This window comes from Notamacropus eugenii, chromosome 2 (genome assembly GCF_028372415.1).
Source record: "Notamacropus eugenii isolate mMacEug1 chromosome 2, mMacEug1.pri_v2, whole genome shotgun sequence".
Taxonomy (NCBI): Eukaryota; Metazoa; Chordata; class Mammalia; order Diprotodontia; family Macropodidae; genus Notamacropus; species Notamacropus eugenii.
Genome location: NC_092873.1, coordinates 139,358,153 through 139,381,208, shown reverse-complemented (window position 1 = coordinate 139,381,208; position 23,056 = coordinate 139,358,153). Strand labels below are relative to the sequence as shown.

Below are 23,056 nucleotides of genomic sequence, written 5' to 3'. Positions count from 1 at the left end.
GATCAAAAAAAGAATCTAGACATCATCTTTCATGAAATTATCAAGGAAAACTGTCCTGATATTCTAGAACTAGATGGTAAAATAAATATTGAAAGAATTCACCAATCACCTCATGAAAGAGATCCAAAAAGAGAAACTCCTAGGAATATTGCAACCAAATTCCAGAGTTCCCAGGTCAAGGAGAAAATACTGCAGGCAGCTAGAAAGAAACAATTTGAATATTGTGGAAATACAATCAGGATAACACAAGATCTAGCAGCTTCTACATTAAGGGATCAAAGGGCTTGGAATATGACATTCCATAAGTCAAAGAAACTAGGATTAAAACCAAGAATCACCTACCCTGCAAAACTTTGTATAATACTTCAGGGGGAAAATGGTGTTTCAATGAAATAGAGGACTTTCAAGAATTCTTGATGAAAAGACCAGAGCTGAATAGAAAATTTAACTTTCAAACACAAGAATCAAGAGAAGCATGAAAAGGTAAACAGCAAAGAGAAATCATAAGGGACTTACTAAAGTTGTACTGCTTACTTTCCTACATGGAAAGATAATATTTGTAATTCTTGAAACTCTTCTCAGTATTTGGGTAGTTGGAAGGATTATACACACACACACACACACACACACACACACACACACACACACACACACATATAGAGGGAGACAGAGAGCACAGGGTGAGTTGAATAGAAAGATATCATATCTAAAAAAATAAAATTAAGGGGTGAGAGGTATATATTGAGAGAAAGAGAGAAATGGAATGGGGCAAATTATCTCTTATAAAAGATGCAAGAAAAAGCTTTTTCAATGGAGGGGAGAGGGGGTAAGTGAGAAGGAAAAAGTGAAGCTTACTCTCATCACATTTGGCTTAAGGAGGAGATAAACATACACACTCAATTTGATATGAAAATCTATCTTACACTACAGGTAAGTAAGGGAGAAAGGAATAAGTGGGGTGAGAGGATGGTAGAAGGGAGGGCAAATGGGAGGAGGAGGGAGTAATTAGAAGTTAATACTTTTGGGGAGGGACAAGGTCAAAAGAGATAATAGAAGAAATGAGGGGCAGGATAGGATGGAGGGAAATATAGTTAGTCTTATACAACATGACTATTATGGAAGTCTTTTGTAAAACTACACATATATAGCCTAGATTGAATTACTTGCCTTCTCAGTGGGGATGGGTGGGGAGGGAGGAAGGGAGAGAAGATGAAACTCTAAGTTTTAGGAACAAATGTTGAGAATTGTTACTGCATGCAACTGAGAAATAAGAAATACAGGTAATGGGGTATAGAAACCTATCTTGCCATAGAGGAAAAGAAAGAAGATGGAGATAAGGGAAGGAAGGAGTGTGATAGAAGGGAGGGAAGACTGGGGGAAGGAGTAAACAGAATGCACAGCATTTTGAGGTGAGGGAAGGGGAGAGATGGGGAGAAAATTTGGAACTCAAAATTTTGTGGAAACGAATGCTGAAAACTAAAAATAAATAAATAAACATAAAAAGAAAACTCCAAACTCCTTCCACTATAACACATACTTCATTTACATTTTGGAGTAAGGACACTTGTGAATGATGTAAGCTACATTTTCAGAACCAATGTACTAAAACATGATAACCTACACATTAGTGTTTAAAGATTTTCTTAAGAAGATACTTTGGACATAATGGAATAAAATACAACTGATAAAATAAATTCTCAAGTGTACTCAAGATGAAAGTCTACAAGTGGTACTGAAACCTACTGTTGGAGAAATTTACTCATCTTGAAAAGCACTGTTAATATTATTGTGGGATTTTTCTTTGAGAATGTTACAGATTGTAGTTCAAAGCAGCTTAGATATTTTCAAAGGCTTGTGAAACTAGGCTTTAAAAAACAAACCAGGCTGAGTTTCAATCTGGTCCGCTTGTCAACACAAGAGTCAAGAATGCTCAGATTTCTTAAGAGTCTGGCAAATGTTCAGATTCCTTAAGAGAATGGCCACTATGGCAGATCTTTAATAAACCTTGTTTTTCATTGGTTGAAAGAAGGCTTAAGTTGAATTCATTCAGGCAGGACCCATGTGTCGCTATTTTGGGGTTCCAGCACCCCTAAACTTCACAACAACTCTAGAAGGCCTGTAGTGGAATAAACCAAGACAGGAGACCAAAACCAAGGGAGAACCAAGAGTTCAGTTGCTCTGAACCTGAGTTCAGCAGCAGGCTACAGAAATTACAATACACAAAAGCCAACAGACCCAAACTGGATCAGGAATTTGCAGCTCAAGAGCAAAAAAACCAAACAAACAAACAAAAAAAAGATTTCAAAATCAAATAAGAGCAGTAAAGGATTGACTGGGAAAAGAAATGAAAACTATGCAAGAAAATTGTAAGAAGAGAATTAACAGCTTGGTAAAAGAAGTGCTGAAGAAAAACAAAAACTGACCAAATGGTAAAAGAGGTATAAAACCTCACTTAAGAAAGTAACTGCTTAAAAATTAATATAGGCCAAATGGAAGCTTATGATTCCATGAGACATCAACAAACAATAAAATAAAGTCAAAAGACTGAAAAGAAATTTTTACATGAAATATTTCACAGGGAAAATAACTGACCTACAAAACAAATCAAGGAGAGATAATTTAAGAATAATTTAACTACCTGAAAGCCATTAACAAAAAAGGGACCTACATGCCATATTTCAAGAAATTATAAAGGAAAATTGCCCAGCTCTCTTAGAACCAGAGGGCAAAATAGAAATTGAAAGTGTCTACCAGTTACCTCCTGAAAGAAATCCCAAAATGAAAACTCCAGGGAATATTACAGTCAAAATCCAGAACTTCTAAGGTGAAGAGAAAATACTAAAAGCAACCAGAAAGAAATAGCTCAAATACCAATCAAGATCACACAAGATTTAGCAGCCACCACAAAAAGGAATGGAGGACATCCAATGTGATACTCTGGAAGGCAAAGGAGCTAAGATTACAACCAAGAATAACCCACCCAGCAAAACCAAACATAAGCCTTTGGCAGGAGTGGGGATATATGTGTAAATATTTAACAATATTGAGGACTTTCAATCAATCCTTGTGACCAGAGCTGAACAGAAAATTTGACATTTAAAAACAAGACCCAAGAGAAACTTAAAAAGGTAAAAATGAGTTAACAAATTATATAGAATAACCAAAGTTAAATTGTTTACATTCCTAAATGGGAAGAGGATACCTTCAGAATTTTATCATTACTAAGGTTGAGGGAGTACAGAGTGTTAGAGGGCATGGGTAATATTCTCTTATCTGAACAGTTTTGCTGCTGCTGTTTGTCCTTCATTCTCAAACAGAATCGTAATGTCAGGGTGGTGATGCCATGACATAAACGTGAATTGGATTTAGGTGAGGGAGGGCTATATAGGGTTACCAGCCTTGCTTTCTCCTCTGGAGCCATGTGGGTCCACTGGTCAGATGTGGATGAGGCCAATTAGAGATGGCTCAGCATGCTAAGATCTTTAATAGGGCACAGTCTGACTGAGGCAGTGCCCATTCAGTGATAAAGTCTTAATAAGAAATGAGGCAAAGAATGGCCTCTTAAAAAAAAAAATTATCCCAGAAATCAATTTGTAACCATGACCAAAACACTATTGAACTGAACACACCCTTTGGCCTTAACAGTACCAGTACTAGATCTATACCCCAAAGACCGTAGGAAAAAAGAGAAAGGACTCAAATGTACACACATCTCTTACTGAAAATTACTATAGACAATGAAGTCATATCAATACTAAACATATATGCACCAAATAGTACACAGCACCTAAGTTTGTGAAGGAGGAGCTGAATGAGTTACACGAGGAAATAGATAATAAAACTATACTACTGGAAGACCTCAACTTTCCCCTCTCAGAACTAGATAAATCTAACAAAAAAAATATGAGAAAGAAACTAAGGAGATGAATAATAAAATTCTGGAAAAGTTAGATCTCTGGAGAAAACTGAATTGAAATAGAAAGGAATATACCTTTTTTTTTTTCCAGCAGTACATGGCACCTACACAAAAACTGACTATGTATTATAGGACATAAAAACCTCACAACCAAATGCAGAAAAGGAGAAATAGTTAACACATCCTTTTCAGATCATAATGCAATAAAAATTACATTCAATAATCAACAGGAGAGTTTAAAAATTAATTGAAAATTAAATAATCTAATCCTAAAAAAAGTGGATCAAAGAACAAAGCATAGAAACAATCAATACTTTCACTAAAGAAAATAACTACAATGAGATGACATAATCAAAATTTATGGGATGCAGCCAAAGCAGTACATAAGGAAGATTTTATTTCTGTAATTGCTTATATCAATAAAATAAAGAAAAAGCTGATCAATGAATTGGGCATGTAACTAAAGAAACTAGAAAAAGAACAAATTAAAAATCCCAAATTAACATCAAATTGGAAATCTTGAAAATCAGTAGATATAGTAGATTTGCAGTTTCATCTTTTTATTATACTGTGCTATGGAAATGCTTGTTTTATCCCATAAATTAAAAATTATAATTAAGAGCAATAAAAAAAAAGCAACCACTTTTCTCTCTATGCATAGACGCTTATAATTAGATTAATTACTAAAAATAGTCTCTGGCAAGCTTATGTCCTAAACATGGAGTATTTTTTTTTCTTCCGCACCTATAAAACTCAGGTAACAGATTTTTCAGTGATATTTGGTCTCTTTTACTTCATCTTCATTGATTTTGTTTACATAATTTTAAAAATAGTTTTCAATTTGTTTATTTTTAGTTTTCAACATTAAATTTCATAAGTTTTAAGTTTTCTCCCTCCTCCCCAAGATGTCATGCAATCTGATACGTGCTCTACATATACCGCATAAAATTTTTAGAAAAAATTTGAGGTAACAAAAGCTTTCTGTTTTGTCTTTTATGTTAATTTCTAGTCTTTGGTTAAGAATTCTCCTCCTAATTGGAATTGTGAAAGGCACCTCCATAAATGTGAACTGTGACCTCCAAGCTATGAAGAGAAGTGAAAGTAGTTTTTTTAATAGAAGACAAAGAATAATGTAACTTATTGTTATTTTCTCCTATTGTTATTTCTCCTAATAAACAAAACTCCTATTTAGTGTTATTCAAATGGAGTTCAGGCTAAAAAACATCTTTCTTTCTGTAATCTTATTCTTTGATATTAGATCTCTAAAGAAAGGTTTACTATAGATTTTCTACTATTCTAAAAAATAAAGGAAAATGGGCAAAGAGAATAAATACAAACAAATGTCAAATAAAGCATCAAATAAATCAAATTTTATATTTAAAACCAATAGAAATTAAAATACTATAGCTAGATAATTAAAAACTCAGAATCTGGGTGTGACCAAAGTAGTTAAGTAAACTAATTAATTAATTAAGCTAAGTTAGGTGGCACAATGACTCTACTTTTGATAGGCATTTAGGCTTTAGTATGTAGGACTATCCTGTCACTGTCAAATAAAACAGAGATGAATCATGGTTGCATTACTTGGTGAATCACTTGGGGACGAAATAATTTTGAGACAGCTTAATTTTGTGACAGTAATCATTACGCATATATGCTTCCACTGACAAAAGACTAAGTATGACCCTGAAGATACAAAACTGGTTTGAGCTGGTTTCACCATCTTTTGTTAGTTCTGAAAGTTTTGTGTTGGATTTTGTATCATCACTGCTTTCTTTTGTCTTAGTTTTTAAAAATAGATATTACCCAAGAAACATGTAAAAGTAACAGTTCTTAAGATCACATTTCATCTATTAGGAGATTATTATCACCAGCATTTTGGTGGGGGGAAACATCAAGCATTGCAAGGATAATTCAAGTCTATAATGAAAGAACAGCCCTACTGAAGTGTAAAGGAAAAGTATAGTAAAAAATGAAAAATACTACCTAGAACTGATGAACTATTGCTGCAAAACAGTCCAATTATCCTAAGAAAAAAACTAAGACCTTTTGGGGGATCTGGTAGCCAGAGGAGTTATTATTCTTTTCTATAAGATGTATTTAAATGTCTTTAAGTTGGAAGAACATCAAGAAAACCAGTTTAAAACAAACAAACCAGTTGGTAACTCAAGGATTCTTAAACTTGAGATATATAAACTTAAAAAAGTCGTGAGTGAGCCTGTGTAGATCTGATCATCTTTACCAGACTATAAAATATCCACCGCATTCTAAACAATATTTAAAGATATTTTTGAAATTCTGGAAGTCTTATCCCCAAAGAAGGAAATTAAATATACTGATATAATAAGAAGCAGAATTGTTTCAGAATTACGGAAATTCCCAAATGGAGACAGAAACCTACAAAACAATCTTACACTGCGCAATATTTCATGGAAGATTTAGAAATGTATTTAAGACATGGAGAAAAATACCTTTGATGATGTAGGAACTCATTTTAAGTTTTACTGAAAAGTCTATATAATCAAAGCTAAATTATTTAATGTGATCAAAGTGTGGTTTCTTGAAGAATTTAAAAATGTATCAAAACTTGTGAATTCAATGTAAAAACCAGCTATTGCAACAAGCCACCAAACCAAGACACCAAAGCCTAGCCAGTTTAGTTATATCACCATCTGCACTGTCATACCATACACCTCTCCAAAATGGGTAACAAGGAGAAAAACCATGCTTCTTATATTTCACTGCCACTTTCAGGCCCATCTTCTACCACATTCACTCCTGAACTTCTCCTCCTTTGAAGTTCACTCCATAAAGATATACTACTCTATCCAGATCCTGGTGGATATTTATCACCAGCAACCGAAATATTTCTCTATGCTCTTTCAAGGAATTTTAAAACTGTCCCAACATCATAGATAGTACAAAACCCTAAACATATTACTGATTTGTGTGAAATTATTTATCTACCTTGCATCCCTCTCTGCAACATATAATTTAATTTTTCACAGAAACTAGCATCATCAGGGAGTTTTACAATGTTTTTACAATGTTTTTCTCTATAGTTTTTTTAAAGGCCAAATACATTTACATTATCATCTTGCAATTATTAATACTCTACTTTTTTTTTTAACTTAAACATATTTCTTGGCTTACCTGTTGCATGTAATAAGCTAGCTTCTAATCTGTGGGGAATTCTTGGAGGAACTTTCATTGATGCCCGAATCTGGTAAAAACTGAAGCAAAAGAGAAAAATAATTTTGGTACATAACTTTAAAAATAATATACTAATCCTTTCATCCTAATATTTCCCTCACAATAAGTTAATCATTGTTACTGCTTACTTCTAATAGAGAAAACATTAAAAAATAATTAAAGACAAAACCTAAAACATCAGAATTATTTTGTATTTCCATATATTCTCATATGTAGTAAGTAATGACTTATTTCAGTATGAAATATTTGTTAAAAAGTACTACTAAAAGTCATCTTAATGAAAAACCAGAGGCACAGGTTACAAGTCACCACTGATTACGGTCTAATATGTTCTACTGATTTCTTATATAATTTGTCATTTAATCTGTTTCTTAAAATCTTGCTTCCACAGAATATTACATCCCAATATTAGTTGGAAGCCAACATCAGAAGTAATTTGGTCTGACACCTTTTCTTTTATTAATGAGGAAACGGAGGCTCAGAGGTGACTGACTTGCCCAGCATCACAAAGCTAGTGAGTGTTGGAGCTAGGACTCAATATATAAGATATGCAATTTTTTTCTGCCATTCTACATTGTAGCTTTAAATGTTAAGTATTTATAAATAATATGATTATTAAAATAAATGTAAGAATTACTACTACTCTTATAAGGAGTCTATTGTGTAGGGTTTGTCAAAGAGGTGTGGGGGGAAAAAAGAAAAAGGAACAATAAACAGATGGGATAGTTGACAGGTAGGTTATCTTGATCCACTGTAAAACTTAAATTCTGCTCTTGGCTTGGACTTGATGAAGCTGAGGTGACTATCAAGTTACTGTATAAACTTTGGGGTCCAAAGCCAGGAAAAAGGTCCGAAACAAGTATGATCTACTAGAGGACTGGGACTGTTTGTTGGAGGACAGAGACTAAAGAGGACTTGGAGCAGTTCAAGAAGTAAAGATGCAGGAAAACCAAGAGTTCTAGTGTTTTCCGAATTACGTTTCTTGTATGTTTGTTCAACTGTCCAAATTGGAAATCAAATATATAAAGTATGACCACATTCATTTACAGAAGAATAGCATAAATGCTCATTTATACTAAGTCAGGCTTTACCCTCATTTCCAAATGTCACTGCTTACTAGCTATGAGACAATGAATAAACCAACAAGCATGTAAATACTTTCACCATGTCAAGTGCTAGGGATACAAGGAAAAAAAAAAGGAAAAATCCTAGCCCTAAAGGAGCTTAAATTCGAAGTGGCATGATAAAACTCTTTATCTGAGGATGAATTAAAAAAATACATATAGCATACAGACAAGGTATACCTATGTGCCTCTGTATACACAGTGGACACTTAGGCATAATGTACTGATTTATGGAGCAAAACAATTTTCAAATCTCTATTTTAAAACATTTTCCCACTTTTAAACTTGGAAATTTAAAAAGAAACACAAATTTAACTAAAATGTGACAGGACTCTATGATTTTTTTTTTAACAGTTTGGTGAAAACTATGGATCTCCTCTCAAAATGAAGCAAATGCTAGACTTCAATTGGAGGGTGTTGAAAATAAAACTGTAATTTTTTTTCCTATCCATGTTTAGAGACTCCTCCTGATATGAGACATGTCCTCTCCTCCTGCAAATATCACTTCTCAAGTTAAGAATCCCTAATGAAAGGCAAAAACATTTTTCTGGTTTCTTTAAGATGAAAAAGGAACCTCCTTTAAACTGATAATTTACATAATTAGAGTATTCTAAATGCCTTATCTATAAATCTGTACTTTGAGAATAACATTTAGCAAGGCAAATAATACTACCTAATCATAAAGAAATAGATCTATTATTATTGCTAACAGAATGTAACAAGCTTTTCCAATTAACATCAGTGCCAGGCAACTTTCTAAGACTATAAATTACAGAGATGGTACCAACTTGCATTGGTAGTGGGGAGTTTCTTCATTTGAGAGTTTCCTCTATCAATGAAATAACCAGTCTAGTCCCTATGCCTAACTTTTTCAATCAAAGCATAGATTGAATAGCATGATGATTTTGGAATTAGCACAAAAAGAAACTAGAATTACATATCTAATCTGTGATTTCCATTTCTATATTATGTATTCTATAATCTTACGAAACTCATATTTACTAAAATGATTACTATGTATAAGGAACAACACTAAGTGATAAAGATCTAAATAGAAAATGAACTATATCCTGCCTTCAAGCAGCTTCCATCCTATTGGAGAAATTATTATTTTTTTAGTCCCTACTACATTTTGGTATAGAAAGAAAAAAGCCCTATCTTATAATTTTTTAACAATTTTACCCTTATAAAAATACAGAATAAAATCACCTCTAGGTTATTCGCTCCGAGTTATTTAGAAAAATGAAAACTAAGTTACAAATTTCCCAGTCACGATATATACACTGGATATTACTACTTGGCAAATTAAAGTGACTTAAATGTTTTTATTTAGTTTACTAACCGCATTATATCAAAAAATTGTTTTCTCACAGAATGATGAAGACTATTTTCTCTTTTGTTTTTTTTGGTTTTAAGTTTTACTCATGCTTTCTCCCATTCATTTTAATTCTTCTATGCAACATGATTAATGTGAAAATATGTTTAATAAGAATGTATGTGTGGATCCCATATAAGATTGCATGCCATCTTGGGGAGGGGAAGAAAATGTAAAACTTATGGAAGTGATGCTTGAAAACTGAAAACAAATAAATAAATAAATTTAAAATAATAATAATAATCACAATAAAGAACTAGATTAAAATTTAATTGGGAATTGTTTAGCAAAATAAAAATATAAAATAAAAAGTTTCCTAACAAATTTTTTTCTGTAAGTTATTGTAAACTTTTATTTATGTAATACACTTAAAATGTTATTCACAAATCTAAAATGTAGGAATTTATTTTAAATTAAAAGATTTAAAATTATCTAAGTACATTTGATACCACAGTCTAGGAAAGACTAAATGAAGAAAGTATGACAGTTTTGCAAACAAGAATTCCTTTTTTGGATGGGTCTTTTCTAAGCAACTGTTATGTATAATTCCCATAAATGAAAAGTATTTATTAAGCATTTAACATCTGAAATGACTACATAGAGGTTCCGGGTCATGTGAGCAACAAAATCGCAAACTAGCTATTTTCTCTGATTCTCACAGTCTCTCAGACCTGTCCAAAATATTAATTATGTGACAAAGATTAAGGAACTTCAGCTTTCTCCATGGTCTAGGACATCCAGAATACAAAAGAAAATTAAAAAAAAAAATTCAAAAACCAGGAATTCATACTCACTGTCTCTAAGATCACTTGGCACCCCTACCCTGCCTCCCATGCTACTAGTAGACCTAATGACACAACAAATGCTTATTTCAAGCCCCTGCACCCCATTTTCCCCACTCTCTCCTTCCAGGGCAATGAAGACCCAGGCTCCAGGCTATGGAAATTTGCTCAGCGTATAGGCCTTCAGGAACAAAAAGCCTCCTATGGGCTGCAACCCAGAAGTATCATTGCTGCCTCCTCTGAAATGGAGATGCTGGTCTAGATTCATGAGGAACATAGGGAGCAGGACAGGTTACCAGGAAGGTACACGATAGGTATGGATGAACATTTCACCAAACCTGAGGTAAACAGCACAGCACCCATCCAAGGCTGTGGTATTTCACGATTCAGAATTGCACCAGGATACTCATGGCTGCTATGGGCGCAGTGAATATCACATTGATGCTATAATATCCTACATATTCTACTTCTTCCATTTGTACAAAATAATGTTCTACATGAAATATTATCCATTATCATTTTGATTTATCAATCTGATTCAACAAATAATTATCAAGTACCTGGTCTTCCACATAATCCTATAATGATGCCTCACTGAAAGTGGAAATGAAAGAATGAATTGATAAATGACTGAAGAAGCATTCACACTGGAGAGACAAACATAAAATCAAGACAGTCCTTTGTCTGAGAATCTCAGAGAGCTCTAAAAGGAACTCATTCAAGAGGTTTCAGCTAGAAGTCTGACAGAAATACTCTACTGGATCACTAGACTATAATGGCAAAGCAAACGGTAATTCATCTTTCAAGTGATAAGAATCTCATCTATTAATGGTGCCATGGACTTAAGTTTTCAGGTCTTCAATAGTTGTGGCTGCTGGGGAGGCAGGGTTCCTCCAGAAGCAAATGGCAGGTTACCAGGGTTGCTTTCCAGCATGATAGCTGTGGGGGCTTGGCTGGACGTAAGGCTCTTGGTTTGAGGGATACTGCTGTTCTTGGGTTACTTACCTGTTGGTGGCAATTGGTCAGCAGGCTGAGCGGGTGGTGACAAGGACAGTGAGACACTGTTCTCCACAAGAACAACTGAATGGATATGTGGGGTGTCAGAGTAAGGAGTAGAAGATAATTCAGAAGTTGCTAATCTGGGTAACTGGAAGGATGGTAGTAACAGGGAAGTTTGGAGGGGGAGGATAATGAGTTTTAGTTTGACATGCTAAGTTTGAGATGTTTCCAGAACAGTCAGCTCAAAAGAGTTAACAGAAGTGGATCAAGAGCTCAGGATGCTAAGGGTAGACCCCTGTGGTGAATTTGTGGAAAGACATAGAGAGTAATACAGAATGGACAGGTTGTGATCTACATCATCACAGGAAATATTTCACATTTATGAGACCACAGATTAGTTGGAATATTGGAATCAAAGTTAGTTCAAATTTGGTTTTGATGATTTTGCTTAGAAGTCATATATTCCATTTTACCTTGCATTTTTCTATATTTATAATTTTGATGGTGTCCTAGTGATCCATTAAATAATCTATTCATCTATTCTCTGAATGACTGACAAGTATAAATCACTAGACAATTTGCCAAATAATTTACAGTACATTATCCTATTTGAGCCTCACAATAAAGGTAGGTATCAATAACCCTATTTTAGAGACGGGGAAGGATAGGTATTATCTCCATTTTAGGAAACTAAGGCTGAGACAGTTTAAGTGGCTTGCACGATGTAAGAAACAAGATTTGAACACAAGTTTTCCTGATTCCAAATAAGTGTATCCATTATGACATACCATCTCAGATATCTAAAATTGAATCATTGGACATAGAATGCAATCAAAATTTTGTTATTAAAATAACCTATTTGTAGATAGATGCTTTTGTTCCTCTTCCTGGTATTTAAGCTAATATGGAATAACATGATAAAAGGATACCATAAGTTTGGTGATTCATATTGTCATTTCAAACTGCTTTCCAATCAATACCCATTACGTAGCTCAAGCTCATCAATGCCTAACATTTTGATCCTGTCCTCCCTGAAGCTCACCACAGGGGGTCCACCCTAAAATGTTGGAGGTCTTCTTCCCTCTCTTTTGATCTTGTGACGTTTTCTGCAAATTTTAAAAATTTAAGTTGATATCTTAAAAATATCTTAATTTTTCTCAGAATGATGGTTTTAGAGCTTCAAGAAACCTGAGAGTTCAACCTTTATAGAATTTCCTCTATGACATGCCCAAATGGTCATCTAGCCTCTGCTTGAAGACCTCTAGTGAGAGGTACCATTACTTCTCAATATAACCCATTCCAATTTTGGACAGTTATAATCATGAGAAAGTTTTTCTGAATACCAGACTTAAATATGCCTCTCTGAAATGTCCATATCCATTGTGCTGAATTATGCCGTCTGAAGCCAAGAACAAATCCATTTCATTTCCATATAACAGTTCTTTAAATATCTGAAGCTCTTTAAATACCTTTCGTGTCCCTCCTAGTCTTCTCATCTCCAGGTTAAAATATTCTGAATTTCTTTAATCTTTCCTGAAATGCCATGATCATGCAAGTCCTACAATATCCTTATGGCTCTCCTCTGGATATTCTCTTTCTTGTTAATGTCCTTTCTCAATGGTGGTACTCAAAAATGAATATGATATTTTCTAGAATGACCAGGGGAAAAAATGGTTGAACTGCCACTTTTCTAGACACTAGGAACTAAAAGCTTCTCTTAGTGCAGCCCCAAATTGAATCTGCTTGGGGTTTTTTTGCCATAATTAGGCTTATATATAGTACACCAAAATGTCTATTTGGTTATTTTTCTTCCATCTTGTATTTGGTGAAGTTGAATTTTTCAACTTTATGCTAATAACTCTTAAATTTCATTTTATGATGTTGAGCCCAATGTTACATTCTGTCAAGATCTTTTTGAATTACAATTGTTACACTGTGTTAGATATTTCTCTCAACTTGGTATCACTTGCAAAATGGATTAGGATACAATCTGCCTTTAGCCAAGTCATTGATAAAATGTTAAGCAGCCAGATCCAACTATAGGTCCTTACTGACACTACACTGAAGACCTCTATTAAAGCTAATGTCAAGCCACTAATGGCCAGACTCTAAAAAGAATTATTCAAGTAGTTCTGAATCCATCTATTGCAATATTGTCTTCTAAGCCCATACCCTTCTATTTTTTCAATGATAATAGTACAGAATTCTTTATCAAATGTTTCACTAAAATCTAGATAAACTACATATGCAATATTTCATTGATCTACCATTTAAGAAACCCCATCCATTGCTGCAAAAACCAGTGTTAGCTCTCTGTGATCATCACCTTCCTTTTCTAGGGGGGGTGGGTGTGTGTGTGTGTGTGTGTGTGTGTGTGTGTGTGTGTGTGAGACATTTGTTCTTCTTCAAGACCGTGGCACCTTTCTAGTTCTCCACTTTCCTTCAAATGTCACTGACAATGGTTTAGTGGTCATGTCTGTCAGTTTTTCAATGTCTGAAGATATCATTCATCTAGGTCTAATGTCTTGAATTAATCAAGGTCAGTTAAGGTAGTCTTACCTACTTACCTTAGATATCAATTCCCTAGTAGATACACTTTTGTAATGTCTATTCCAGTCTAATGTCATTCTACTTTGCCAAAAAAAAAAATTAAGCAATTTTGCTTTTGTTGTAAGTTATCATTCTCCCATCTACCTTCCTATTAGTAGCCATTAGTAGGATAACTGACCTTTTTTTTTCAAGTAGCTAACCATGTTTTCCCTCTCATGAAAATGATATATTCATATCCTCTGACCACTATTCAACTAGGAAGCATATTATTAGTCTCATAAGTGTGTGCCAATTCCTTACATTTTCTGGATGGCAGGTATGTAGATCTGATATGTTTACAAAACATATTTTCCCCATTTCCTTTTTTTCCTTTTCTTAATTAGTTCAGTGTCTGGGTCAGTTGTCTTCTCAACCCTAACTCTTATCTCATTCTAAAAGATTTTTAACAATACGCTGATATTCTCTCAAATATACAGTATATAAAATATACTAATACTCCTAGTTTCTCAATTTACTCAAAACTCCCATGAATTATTCTCTCTACTCCATCTCAGTTATTACATATAGGGATTTAAATCTTGCCATAATCCACAAACCCATGACCCACAAAACATTCATTTTCCAGAACCCCAAAATTTTATTATCTGATCATAATCTGCTATATTTCCATTTCTTCTTATGTTATATTCCCCCTAAATCTACTCTTCATCTTTATCATGACTTTCTTAGCACAATTCACGTCCTGGCTATATTCTGATGCCTTCCCAACATCCATCTCCTGGTAAATCAATCCAACTCTACCCAAGCTTCTATTCTCAGATTCTTTGTCCCCTTGTCCCATTAAGTACCTTGTTGTGCTCAACTCCAATCCTGGATTACTCCCACCATCTGCCTCCTACTCACATATTGCTGAACAGAATTGGAGAAAATCACTTATCAGTGCAGTATACATTTACGACAGTTAATTGCAACTGGGTCCTCACTGCAGCAAAGCAATTCTATGGTTTCCTAAATGATTCCCTACCCCAGTGATCAAAAGGGTTGTTCCAAACCGCTTTTCTCCTCAAGTCTCCTGTTTCTATCCTTCCTCTGCTAAGAAACTCATCTCAGGTTGCACTGAGGTCATTTATTGCAAACTCCCTCTTTTCTTTCCTCCTAATTTCACATCAAAATGACAGCATCACACGCTATTTTCTCCTTTGAGTCTGATGATATGAGACTTGCCATGGCTAAGCCCTCTATGTCCACCACTTATCTCAGTCTATCCCCTTACTGTCTTCTCTAGCAGGCTGTTCCTTATCTAATGTCTATTTCTCTGCTGCCTACAAACATATCCAAGTACACTCCCTTCTTAAAGAACCCTCACTTGATCCTATTATGTCCAACAGTCGTCATTCCACATCTTTCCTCACTTTTCTCAGCTAACATCCTTGAAAAAGTCAGTATTTGGTGCCTCCTCTGCTACTCTCATTCTCTCCTAGACTTACCTAATGGGCAGGCAACCCAGTTCAGTTAAAGCAGCAGGGCACGCTGAAAAAAGAGGCACCAGGTGCCCAAGAAAGTCAAAACACTGCAACTATCTTAACCCAGACTCCAAAAGAAATATAGTCCAGGATCCTAAACCCAGGAGTCTTCAGAATGACAGTGAATCCTTCTAGCCTGGGCTCTGAAGCCAATGAGGGAAGTAATGGAGTCTATTTTCCTTTCACCACCAACTGCTGATTAAGTCTTACCAACAAGCTAATAATCCCAAGAGCAATGGAAGTGGAAAGACCCAGTACCCCTAGTTCTATTTCCAGCTCAGGCCCCAAAGGCATCATCCTGGGAAGCAGTCCCTGAGGAGATAAAACTTGTATGCTTCTGTAGATGCTATAGCCCCTGACTCCTTAGCAGCCAAAGCTGTTAGAGACCTGGCAAATAAAATTCTTGCCACAAAAAGTCCTTTGCATTTTCAAACAGCTTATGCAGAAACAGGGAGTACTTATCAGTAGAAATTATATTTAAGAATATTCATTACTCCCTGTTGATGGGAGATGTGAACTGATTCAACCATTCTGGAGAACAAAATTGCAACTTACGCCCAAAGAAGTACAAAACTGGGCATACGCTTTGACTCAGCAATACTGCTGCTAGCTCTATATTCCAAAGACATCAATAAAAAACAAAAGAAAGGGACCTATTTATACAAAAATATTTATAGTAGCTCTTCTTGTGAAGAACTGGAAATGGAGGGGATGGATGCTCATCAATAGGAGTATGGTTAAACAAGCTGGGATATATGATTGTGATGGAATATTAGTGCGCCATAAGAAATGACAAGCAGGATTATTTCAGAAAGAACCTGGACTTACATGAAATAATACAAAGTGAAGTGAGCAGAACCAAGAGAAGATTGTACATCGTAACAGCAATACTGTATGATAAAGAACTGTAAATGACTCAATTAATTCTTAGTAATGCAATGATCCAAGAAAATTCCAAAGGGCTCATAATAAAGGATGCTTATCTCCAGAGAAAGAACTGATGCTATCTAAATACAGACTGAAGCCTATTATTTTTCACTTTCTTTCATTTTTTATTTTTGCTTGAGTCTTCTTCTACAAAATGACTAGTATGGAAATGCTTTACATGTCTGCACATGTACAAACTATATCAGATTGCTTACCATAACATGGAGGGGGTAAGGAAAGGAGGGAGGAACAGAATTTGGAACTCAAAACTTAAAAACAAAATTGGGGAAAAAAATATTGTTAAAAAAAAGAATACGCATTAGAATACTGCTTTGCCACTTCACTCCATGGGACCTTTCCATCTGATTTACAAAGAAAACCTAGTTTTTGTGAAGCATATTAGAACATGAGCTCCTTGAAAGCAGGGACTGTCTCTGCTTTTCTATTTGTATCTTTAGCACTTAGCAAATGTGTTTTCATCAATTTATTCATTGATCTCACTATAACAATTTTGTGACACTGCTTTCTTTTTTTAGTTCTTTAGTTTTTTTAGTCTGACCACTCTTCTGTCTCCTATCTTTCATTTTCATCTATTTCATGGCCATTAACCAGGGATGTCCCCCAAGACTCTCTTCTACTTTTTCTACATACTATCTTACTTGGTGATCTCATCAGCTCCCATGTATTCAATTAGTATCTCTATGTTGATGTTATTTTATCCAGCCATAATCTATCTCCTGAGCTAGTCTCACACATTACCAACTGCCTTTTTGATATCTCTAAATGGATGTCCAATAGAACTCAATGTTGAAAACAGAACACATTTTTCTTTCTAAACTCTCCCCTCTTTCCTATTCTTGTCAAAGACACCCTTACCTTTCCAGTCATCAAGATTCATAATCTTTGCTTTATCCTTGACTCTTCACTTTCACTCACCCCACATATCCAATCAGTTGCCAAATCCTGTCATTTCTTTCTCTGTCTTGTGTGGGAGCATACGCATGCACACACATGCGTACACACACACACACACACACACACACACATACAGTCCCATTCTCTATTTACACAGCTCAGCCCTTCATCATCACTATCGCAGACTACTGTAATAGTCTTTAAATTAGGCTCTCTGTCTCAAGTATCTCCTCTTTTCAATCTATCCTCCACACTAATGCCAAAGTGATTCCTCAAATCTCCAATACAGATATGACCATATTATCCCCTGTCCAACAAATTACAATAACTCCCTGTTATTACTAAATGCAAATATAAATTCCTCTATTTGGCATTTAAAGCTCTTCATAATTTAGTCCTTTCCTTCTCTTTTAAGTCTTGACCACATTCACTCTCCTCCACAGCAGTCCAGTTGTACTGGTCTACTTGCTGTTTCTCATATCACATTCTATTTTTTCTGAGTCTTTCTATTGGCTGTCCACCAAGTCTGGAATATTCTCTCTTTTAACTTCCCTCTTCTTAGAAAACCCTGACCTTGAGATCAATGGCTTTTGATTATAAAGAAGTCATTTCTTCTTTTAATCTCACTGCTTTCAATCTCTCTTCCTCAAAGACTGTCTCTACTTTTGTATGTTTGTATTCTCAAACTGTTTTTTTCTCTCACACCTTTGGAGAGACTCAGTTCAATTTTTTTATGGATTCAATTTTTCTAGTCTGCTAATTATTCTTGCTGTGTAGGCCACAATCTCCCGGGAATTCACAGGGTTCTGTATTTCATCAGCAATTTCCTTCATCTTACAAGAGTTATTTGAAGAGGTCTGTAACCTTTTGGATGTTTTTGTACTCATCTTTCCTACTAATATCTTCTATGTTGCTTTAGCTCCTTAGTGCTAGGTTTTTTATTGCATATTCTTCCTCTTGAAATCTTTGGTGGAATTAACTTTCTTTCCTTATATCTCCCTATGATTTATTTTCTCATTTCTTCCTCTCCGAAGTAAGGTATTCCCTCAAATGGACATTATTTCCCCCCCGGATCTCCTGGGTTGAGAAAAGTCTGTTGAGTTTCTAGGCAGGGTTGGGCCCAGCCACTCTCTGCTGTGCCCCTTGCCTAGCAGCCCTAGTAGCCACTTTCTGTTGTGCCCCCTTTGCCTAGCAGCCCCTTGGGCCCCTGTCAAAACAGTTCTGTGAGATATGTTTGATGTTACAACCGCAGAGCTGTACCAGGAAGTGCCAAAATGCTTAAAAGGCACACATACACCTTGTTTGGGGCTGTCTCCTCTGGGTCTTTCCATGAGGCAGCCGCCAGCTAATGAAGACGCTCCCAAATTCTCAACTGACTCTTGCCTGTGCTTGTCTCGGTCTGTCCATTTCATCCCTAATGGCTGGGTAGCATTTTGTCTTAGCTTCCTCCCACACTCAGAAATTAATTTTTTCTTTGACCTCAGTCTCTACTCCAAGTAACTTTGCTGGGGGGACTGGAATAGTCTTACTGGATTTCAAACCACTTTACTTAAGGTTCAGTGCAGCTACACGCAGGCATTTCCCCCAATTTCCTTCAATTCTTTAGTTCTCTGGCTGGGTTAAATCTTGCTTTTTCTGGGATTTGAGGAGGGTGTTGTGGGGATTCTGGGCCAAGTCTCCTTGGAGTTCTCTAGCCTTGGTGCTACCTCAGAATGAAGGAAGCTCTTCCATATTCTCTTTTCCTATGGCTAGGCAATGTTGATGTCTGTTGTGTTTTATAACTGTTCAATAGGGAAAGGGTGGGATGCACTGACAGAGACTCTGTAGTAGTAATGAAATCCCTGGGTGGGTCCTAAAATACAAGCCCAGGGGCTACTTTGTGGCATAGTATAGAAGCCTGTGAGGCAGCAGTGCAGAGTGAGCACATTATGGATTAGTGTTCTCCACTGTTAATTCACTAGGCTGAAACCTCTTTGGGCTTTTTGCTTTCTTGTCTTGAGGACTCAACTATAATTGTTCTCCCTAAGGTACATAATTCTTCTTTCTCTTTTTTATAATTACTTGAGATTAGAGAATTTCTAGCCCTTCATATCACTGGTCTTGTGACCTAGAGAATATACTATGTCTTATGAGTCAAAGCAACTGACTTTGAAGACAGGATACACAGAGATAACCTAATATCTCCCAGAAGTACATGGCAAATCAAAGAATCTGGATACCAAATTGTAATAAATAGCATAATAAAACTACCCAGAATTTTTAAGTAGAGTACAAAACATTGATCAAATCACTCTCAGGAAAAACCCATGCTTCAAACTATAAGGCATACAGTGGTGAAATTTCAAGAATAAACAACAAATTTTACTGTAACATGAAGAAAACCTTCAGATATGAAGGAAAGGCAATTTAAATAACAATTACTCTGCAGCCACAAGAAAGTAAAAAGAATAAAACACCATATTTAGCTGTAATCTCAGATAACCTATACTACAAAGATGCACCTAATAATCATCAATGAAAAAAGTTTGACTTTCAAGAAGGAATGCATTTAAGACATTCCTAAAAAATAAAAACAAAAGTGAATAGTCTGACTTGCAAATACCCCAAAAAAGCAGATAAATAATGAACAATCTGTTGAGAAAAGACTAATTAAACAAATTTTCTCATACTTATAAGCTTACTGTTCTAAGAAAGAGACTGACCAATGGGTCAAAAGAAAAAGGTTAAAGAACCATCTAGGGAAAAAAAGATCTAAGGAGTTAAAGATTTAAAGGTAACTTAAAGAATGAGGAGAGAAAGATGAAAAGTTAATCTAATTTCCATGGACTGAACTCCTAACCTCCTATGAGTGAAACAATATATCTCTGGGAGGGAATAAGAGAATGAGAAACTAAAGTGGAAGAGTGGTAGGGGGAATAGTTACAAAATCCACAGGTGAATAATGAAAGGATAAGAACTCCTTTGATCTCTCAAAAAGAGTGGGGACTGTAGAAGAATAGTATAAAAGCAAAGAACAGGAAGGGAGAAAAGAGAGGTGAAGGATAGTATCTGGGAATGGGAAAGGAAAGGGGATTACTAAAGAACAATGGCATGGAAGAGGAAGTGGGTCTTTGTAGTAAGAGATAGGGAGCTTCATCTAGGGAGAAACTGCACCTGCTTTGAGAAAGAGCTGTCTCTCCCTGAAAAAGGAACCCATCCTAAAAGAAGGAAAGTATAAAACCCTAAGGGCAACTAACTTCCACAGTGGTAGTGAGAACACAGAATTAAGAGATGATAGCATGGTTTTAGGAATGGAAATTCATTTTGGTAAGGACTAGAGGTAGGTCTGGGTCAGAGTGATTTCTACTATATAAGATAACAGAATATCTGTTTGACAATGCTTCTCTAATGAAGTGATATTCTAAAGGATGAAAGACAGAAGAAAATATGAAGGGCAGAGTAAGATCTATAAAGTTAATTAAAGAAACAGAACAGAAGGGGGGAGTTTCAAACTTTACCCTCTAACTGAAAGACAAAAGGAAAGAAGAAATAAGTAAAAAAAAAGCATACTCACTAATTAGAAAACATTCTAGAATTAGAATTCACAACAGGCTAGAAGGAAAATAAAGCAAAGAGGACAAAGAAAAAAGAAAAGTTCTTGGCAAGAGCACAATGAAGCTTAAAATAAGAGTAAAAAATGAAGATTGTTAAGCACTAGTTAAACTGAGTTGGGGAAAAAGAGTTTGAAAGAGGAAAAATAGATAAATAAAAGAAAAATTAAAATTTTAAATGGAAAGAACATAGGATAAAGCAAGTAAACAGGAAGAGGGTAGGAGAAAAGTCTGTGGGAATAAACCACCATATAGTTTAGACCACCTGTTTTCCTGCCATTCTTCCAACAACTGTCATTTTCCATTTTTGTCATCTTCATCAATCTGATGGGTTTCTATATCCTGCTACTTTATTGAAGCTATTTTTTGCTTTCCTGTTGCTCTGGGGGTTTTCTAAGGAAACTAACATGCTACCTGTATCCAGGGATAATTTTGTCTACTATTGACCACAATCTATGCCTTTGATTTCTTTCTCTTATCTTAATGAAACCTGGTGATGAGGCTCTTGGAACCTAAGTTGTTTCTCAGATGAGAGCTATACAGTCTATACTAGAGCATGTACCTTATGATTCTCCAAGCAAAGTAGGTTCTACCAGAACTTGAATCCAGATGATACAGCCTTCAAGAACCCTAGGGTCATATTCATACTACGATGAGGCATAAGGACCTTAGGCCATAAGTGAAGTGGTTATGGTGTACTGTAATCTATCATATTTAAATGTGTTTGTGTTTCATATTCCATGAGATTATAAGCACTTTTGCAGGCCCAGACCATCTTTTATTTAAGTTTTGAATTCTCTCAAATGCCAAGAATAGTGCTCTACATCCTATAGGTGCTTAATAAATGTTTTTTGAATATTGTTTTACCTTGGGTTCAATTCCCTAATAACCACTTTTATTTAATCCTTCTTAGTCTGAAGATCATTCTTTCTGGTGGGGGAACAAACCCCAAAATGGAATTGAATAGTTCTGCCTCCTCCATCTTTTGCATTAGCTTCCTTCGGCTTGGTCTCATCCTTTCTCTGATCTTTGCAAGTAACCCAGATACAAATGCCTTTTGAACTTTAGTACTCCATTTTCAATTTAAAGCCTTCTTGATTAGATTTGTTCAATTGGTAAATATTTTTCTCAATCCTTATAACATATATTAGGGAAGCTAAGTGGCACAATGGATAGAACAGGCTGCAGTCAAGAAGATCTGAATGTAAATCCAGCCTCAGATACCTGTGAGGCTCTATGACCCTAGGCAAGTCAGTTTCCTCATCAGTAAAATGAGGTAGAAAAGAAAATGGCAGGCTCCATTTCCTCCAGTATCTCTGTCAAGAAAACCCCAAATGAGGTCACAAAGAGTTGGACACAACTGAACCACCACAAAGTGACATACATTTTATCTTTGACAGATCATCCTTTTTTTTTTTAAATTAAATTTATTTATTTAACTTTTAACATTCATTTTCACAAAATTTTGGGTTACAACTTTTCTCCCCTTTTCTCCCCTCCCCCCGCCAAACAGCAAGCATTCTAATTGCCCCTATGACCAATCTGCTCTCTCTTCTATCATCCCTCTCTGCCCTTGTCTCCATCTTCTCTTTTGTCCTGTAGGGCCAGATAGCTTTCTATACCCCTTTACCTGTATTTCTTATTTCCTAGTGGCAAGAACATTACTTGACAGTTGATCCTAACACTTTGAGTTCCAATTTCTTTACCTCCCTCCCTCTCCACCCCTTCCCTTTGGAAGGCAAGCAATTCAATATAGGCCAAATCTGTGTAGTTTTGCAAATGACTTCCATAATAGTTGTGTTGTATAGGACTAACTATATTTCCCTCCATCCTATCCTGTCCCCCATTACTTCTATTCTCTTTTGATCCTATCCCTCCCCATGAGTGTCGACCTCGAATTGCACTCTCCTCCCCATGCCCTCCCTTCTATCATCCCCCCCACCCTGCTTGTCCCCTTATCTCCCACTTTCCTGTATTGTAAGATAGGTTTTCCTACCAAAATGAGTGTGCATTTTATTCTTTCCTTTAGTGGAATGTGATGAGAGTAGACTTCATGTTTTTCTCTCACCTCCCCTCTTTATCCCTCCACTAATGAGTCTTTTGCTTGCCTCTTTTATGAGAGATATTTTGCCCCATTCAATT

The 23,056-nt window shown here is 35.6% G+C and overlaps 1 protein-coding gene across 6 annotated transcripts in view; it reads right to left on the bottom strand.

The window, feature by feature from the left end:
- The window catches only part of FAM135A (family with sequence similarity 135 member A), a 127,901-nt gene that overhangs the window by 73,462 nt on the left and 31,383 nt on the right, over window positions 1-23,056 (bottom strand). For all 6 annotated transcript variants that reach the window (XR_011974352.1, XM_072642570.1, XM_072642574.1 and 3 more), the window contains exon 4: window positions 7,070-7,149. Coding sequence is in view for 5 of the 6 variants with exons in the window: in XM_072642570.1 (XP_072498671.1) it covers window positions 7,070-7,149 (80 nt within the window). In the remaining variant the exon portion in view is untranslated. The remainder of the gene's footprint in view (window positions 1-7,069; window positions 7,150-23,056) is intronic.